At 37.1% G+C, this 6,000-nt stretch overlaps 1 protein-coding gene across 1 annotated transcript in view; it reads right to left on the bottom strand.

The window, feature by feature from the left end:
* Positions 1-1,468: 1,468 nt before the first annotated feature.
* slc22a8 (solute carrier family 22 (organic anion transporter), member 8) overlaps positions 1,469-6,000 on the bottom strand; it is a 40,727-nt gene continuing 36,195 nt past the window's right edge. The window contains exons 10-11 of the mRNA XM_002937508.5: positions 4,065-4,268; positions 1,469-2,342 (exon numbers count right to left, since the gene is read on the bottom strand). Of these exons, the coding sequence (XP_002937554.2) occupies positions 2,252-2,342; positions 4,065-4,268 (295 nt within the window). The 3' untranslated portion in view covers positions 1,469-2,251. The remainder of the gene's footprint in view (positions 2,343-4,064; positions 4,269-6,000) is intronic.

Raw genomic sequence — 6,000 nt, 5'->3', positions numbered from 1 at the left:
AGAGCCTTACTGGCTAACACATCTCTTTTAAATAAACATATGCCAGAGTCACATACTTCCCATCTCTTTAAAAAAACACATACACCAGAGTCACATACCACATTTCTCTTAACAATACACATACACCAGAGTCACATACCAACTTTCTCTTAATAATACACACACAGGGTCCCATTTGTTAATAACACATGTGCCAAAGTTACATATCTCCCATTTTTAGTAAAACATATGCTCCAGTCCCAGACCTTACAAATTTTATTACACATACACCCCTTAATAATACACAAAGGCCAGAGTCACATCCCTTTATAAAATATATACACCAGAGTCACATACCACCTTTCTCTAAATAATACACATATTATGTACAATTTATTGTACAGCTCAGTGGAATATGCGTTAATAATAATAACAATAATAATAATACCTCCCATCTCCTTTCTGTCACATTCCTTCATCTCTTAATACACATATCTCCCATCTATACATAAACCAGTTTCACATGACTCACATCCCATCTCCAAAACTATACAAAAAATCACCTATACTCACTTATGGGATCTTGCTTCCTTGCACTGGTGCGCCAGAGATCCCAAGGTGCTGGGGATTCATTGTAATTGCAGTTCACATCAATCAAATATAGGATTCGGGGCTACACAGCACAGCAAGTGAAAAGGCACAGAGCCGGCTTTATTGCTTGGGATAGTGTGCACCCGAGGAAGGGTTTTAGCCAGGAAATGTTGTGCATTTCATCACCTTCAATAAAAGAGGCTCTGTGCCTTCTAACCTGCTTTGCAGAGTAGCACAAAATCCTTTTTTGATTGCTGTGGGTTATAATCCATTGTCCAGAAATGATGAACAGACACATATGGTGGCAGGCTGTGTGCTGGTTTGCTAGTTGTACACATGTGATCCCTTTAAAATACTCAGTATCCACTAAGCAGCTGCTTTAATGACCTTTCCCCCAGCACACGTCTAATCCCATAACCAGTGATCCCACCCCATATATTTAATACAATATACTGCAAACCAGGAACAAGTCATTTTCAGCACTGAGCAGAGGAATGCTGGGAGCAACATCTGGAACCTTAAAGGTTATATATATATAACATTTTCATTTATAGCTTTGGGACCTGTTATGCAGAATGCTCGGAATCTGTGATCTCTCTGTAATTATTACTATTATTATTAATAATCTCCTTACCTTAAGACTGCTAAAAAAAGTCATTTGAATGTTAAATAAACCCAATAGGGTTGTTTTGACTCCAGTAAAGATTAATTATATCTCAGTTGGGATCAAGTACAAGGTACTGTCTTATTATTACATAGAAAAAAGGCAATCTTTTTTTAAAAATTATTTGATTAAAATTGAATTTATGGGAGACTAACTTTCCCTAATTCAAAGCTTTCTGGCTAACGGGTTTCTGGATAACGGATAGTAACACTTTAAATATATCTTCTTCCCTTCTTTCCAAGTTTTTAAATGCTCCCTAGAGACCCACCTGCTTAGGGAAGCTTAATTGTTTTCATGTTCCTTGTGTTTCAGATGTACCCTATCCCTTAAGATTGTAAGCTCTTGCGAGTAGGGTCTTCTAAAACTATCTTTACTTTATAACCCTTGTTTGGTTAATTATTGTAAGATGCCTATTCATTATAACTCAAGTGCTGCATAACTTGCCAGTGCTATATTAATAAGTGCTGATGATGAGTAGGTCAGTTTGTGGGGCTCGGTAACATTTAGTTAGGTATAACTATTTAACTTAATATACTGACTTCATAAGACCACGGCCTTCATATAAGCTCATGGCTATGATCAAGTACATGTCTATGATTAGAGCATGATTGCCATAAGCACACACAAATTGAAAGTTGTTATTAGTGGCAGGATTCCTTCTGGCGAGATGAGACCAGAACATGTTCCCTTTCTATCACCAAAGAACAAAGTAGATGGTCATAAACTGCTCACTGTGTTATATTATACAGATTCATACAGGTCACACCTTACACTCGCATCAAACACACTGACATATTTCTAACATGTTTAAGTTAAATTATATCCTTCCACTCTCAAACACCAACTGTTACTGAATAAGAGCTCTTGCCATTAGCTGCTAAGGTATTGATGATCCCGGTTGTCTAGTGTTCGTTCCAAATTCCCAACTTAAGAGTCAATTCTCAACTTTAGAGCCAGAGCAAAGAAGTCTATTTCAGTGTTTGCCTTGTTGAGCTTGGCCTGACATGTTGCACAGGGTCACAACACCTCATTCACTGGGTTCTCCTTCATTCCTCTCTTTAGAGAGTCCATTTCATTCTTCTCAATCTCTTTTTTCGGTGCATTTATGCTGTAGGGAAATTAAAGGAACATATTAACCACCAAGGAGGGCTTCATTAGCCAATAGGTTTCATCTGGCTTTTGGAAATTAAAATGTGGGCACTTTAAAGAGATACTGACACCATAAATTGAACTTTTTTATATATATATATATATATATATATATATATGATAATATTGTAATGGCATGAGCTTTATAATTTTGCCATAAAAGTATTTGCCGGATGCCTTTACATTACCTGTCTGATCTCCATGTTCATCTATGAGGGGGCTGCCATATTTGCGCAGCAGTAGTTCATTAGTATTAGAAACTGTAACTGACAGGCTGAAAAGGGACAGTCAGGTTGGCAAAACAGTCAGGTTTAGGGACGTCAAGTAACAATTACTTACAAAAGCATTAGTGAGAAATGATCAGCATGACCAATGATCAACATGACCTATAGGTAACTTTTTATGTACATTCATATTTTGAAAAGTAGTTTTTTTCGGGTCAGTATCACTTTAACATCTAAGAAAGGTTTTCTTTTAAAGTTATTGCTTGGTGAAGCCCAGTAGGCCTAATGGCAGGTTTAAATATAATATGACCAACGAGCTCACTGTTTCATCTAAGTCTGAGATAGAAAGTTTACAACTAAAGCTTATTCGTCACAAATATGGAGATATTCTATGAGAGTATGTTTTGCTGCAAAAATAAATATTAAGGGGTAAATAATCTGTCTAATTATTTCCCTTTTGCTTTGTTTTTCTATTGCGCCAATGAAAATGTTACTGCAGTTTAAATCTTGCGTATTTTTCCATTGTTCTCAGGATCACCTCCCACAGTTAGGCTGTCTTATAATTAGTGATGAGCGATTTTATTTGACAGCCATGGATTCTCTGTGAATATTTTTTTCACAAAACTGCCACAAAAATTAAGTGTGTGAGGAAAAAGTCGCATGAAAGTTGCGGACATGCAAAAAAAAGTTGTGGTCACATCACCCATCTCCGCGTCATAGCCAGGACCAGTGGCGTTATGGCCCTGCCGTCTGACGTAACTACTGGGGGAGTGATTACACCCCTTCCCCCACTGGGCCCTTCAGAGAAATGCAGCACATGAGTGCAAGAGAATGTAATTTTAAACTCTTTACTATGTCTTTATGCTGCACAGAATGTTATTAGTGGCATTTGCTGTTTGTATTTGTTTAACCATCTGGTTTTTATATACATTTGTTGCATAAAATTGTTGCATAAAATTGTCAGGGCAGTAAACCTTCATACAAAACCACAGTCGTCCTTAGATAAGAAAATGCTTATAAACGACAGTGATATAGAAATTTAAGAAGATACTGAAACTGACGCAGGTGAATTATCATGTGTAGATAGGTTATTCTGTAAGTGGCTGTATATTATTCTGCCACACGTGAGCTAAATGGTTCAGTCAGATATGTGGGTTCCCTGCAGAGTAATTTGTCCAGAATGTGGTAAGTATTTCATTGGAAATGGCTTTTGCAGCCTGAAACGTATCAGCTGAATGAAGAATCAATAGCAGTATAATCTACTTTTGTGTGCTCCTCTCTTCTGTGTAAAGACTAAACCATTTAAACATTCCTACTATAAACAGTCTGACGTGAAAATCAATTTCCTTAAATAATAATGTCTTGTGATATATGACTTTCCTTGGTTTTGCAAACATCTAATTCACTTACACAGACCTACTGCTTTTAGTTCCTTATTGCCACCATTTTTGCCTTACCCTTTCTCCACTTCTTCTATGGTGTCTGGCAGGGGTTTATTAACAGTCTCTGGCAAGAAGAAAACACAGAGGCCAGATATGATGGGGGCACCTCCATATATCAACAGCGGCACAAAAGGATAAAGTTCACCCAAGATTTTCACCAGAGGAGCCACAATGCCCCCAATACGTGCCATGGTGCTGCACATGCCCAGACCACTCTGTCTGAAGAGAGAAAAGCAGTTACATATGTGGTTTGGCTCATTTTAAATACTTAGGACAAGTAATACTTTAGAACAAGTAACATCAGGTAATGATGAAAGTGCCCTAAAGGCATTTTCAAATGATATTCACCTTGTTTGCACCAATACTACATTAGTATGTAATGTTGCTGTATGTCGGTGGTGCATCGTCAGATCATTTTGCATCATTTCCTGACCATGGTCCTCACACATCCACCAGAAGGACCACAGTCCTTGTATGCAAGTTGTTTGAGTTACAAACCCAAATGCATACCTGTGAGCCACCCCTCTGTGCCCCTTTTCACTGCCCCCCACAATCATAGGGTCTGCTCTTTGGTAGCCACTGAGAACAAAAAAAGGTGACTGTGAACGTGAATTACCACTCCTACGGTATCTGTCCTTCCAGCTCAATGGCCAGTGAGTTACATAACATGGAGGGCTGCAGGTGTATGGATAACTTTAATCTAAATCAATGTATTTTCATGTAAGGGCACATAAATGAATAAATAAAAATAGAAACATCACAATGAAAATATAATTATTGTATATATTTAATACAAAACCTTTAGTTTTAGAAGAAAACCATACCCCCCCAAACAATGTAGGTCTCTATAAAAATATATTGCACAAAACAGCTCATATGTAAATCCCTGCTTCATCTTAATAAACCATATTCATAAAAATGTGCTATTGGGTACTAATAAATATAAAATTTCCATTATAAGTACTAAGGGCTGCCCCAGGAATCATATGATTCCCAGTGCACACAAACAAACCAGGGGCACACATACATGTTAGGTCACATCAGCCAATTAATGGGCAAAGTTCTGTCTTTTCCACTCCCAGGGAAAAGTTGTAAAAGGGCAATATTTACTGATATATATTCCAGTTTGGTAAGATTATTTAATATGCCACTTAATATGATATAAACTATCTGTTCTATTTATTCTGGGTGTATAGTTTTCCTATAAAAGGCAGACAACCATGGGCAAGAGATATACGCTTTGGATTTTACAACAGGATAAAATATAAAAAGGTCACATTATCAATGATCGTAAAACCTCCAATTTCATGACATTCACAGCTATTTTATGCATGCCACTTCCCTACTGGATTCTTGCTCGCTTATCTTTTGTGCTCTGTTCTTGGATTTTCCAGCCATTTTACACAGGCTTGTCACAGTTATAAAAAAAATGGAAAACTGTGATTGCAATTAACTGTGCAAAGCTTAGCAGGATTAGAAAGACAAAGCGAAAAAATGTCACGATCGTTTCCAATAATTATTCTCATTTCAAAGGTTTTGAAAGTGCTGCATTCAAAGAACACTGATCTCTAATTTTATGAAATTTGGTTTTCCGATTCATTACTTCTGAGCTGAATTCCTTCGGTTATATAACATCCAGTGTCCAAGTACTAAGCGTGAGTTTCCTATTCTTGCCAGTAATGAACTAAAGGAGGGGTAATGGAGAGAACACTTCAGCTGGTATGCGCCTAATATACTGCTTAATGGCTGCCATTAATTAAAAATTGATGCAATGTGTAGTTTAACAGCTTGACTTACTGGTTATATTTATAAGCAGCCAATACTAAGCAATAAAACAGGATTTTGCTTTGCCACCTCCACTCACAGGTCTCATAGGAGATGATATATATATATATATACTATATATATAGTCCTAGATAATGCATGCCTTATCTGTACATTAAAAGGCTTT

Source organism: Xenopus tropicalis, chromosome 4 (assembly GCF_000004195.4).
Source record: "Xenopus tropicalis strain Nigerian chromosome 4, UCB_Xtro_10.0, whole genome shotgun sequence".
Taxonomy (NCBI): domain Eukaryota; kingdom Metazoa; phylum Chordata; class Amphibia; order Anura; family Pipidae; genus Xenopus; species Xenopus tropicalis.
The sequence above is the reverse complement of the archived record's forward strand: the minus strand, read 5'-3'. Positions and strand labels throughout refer to the sequence as shown.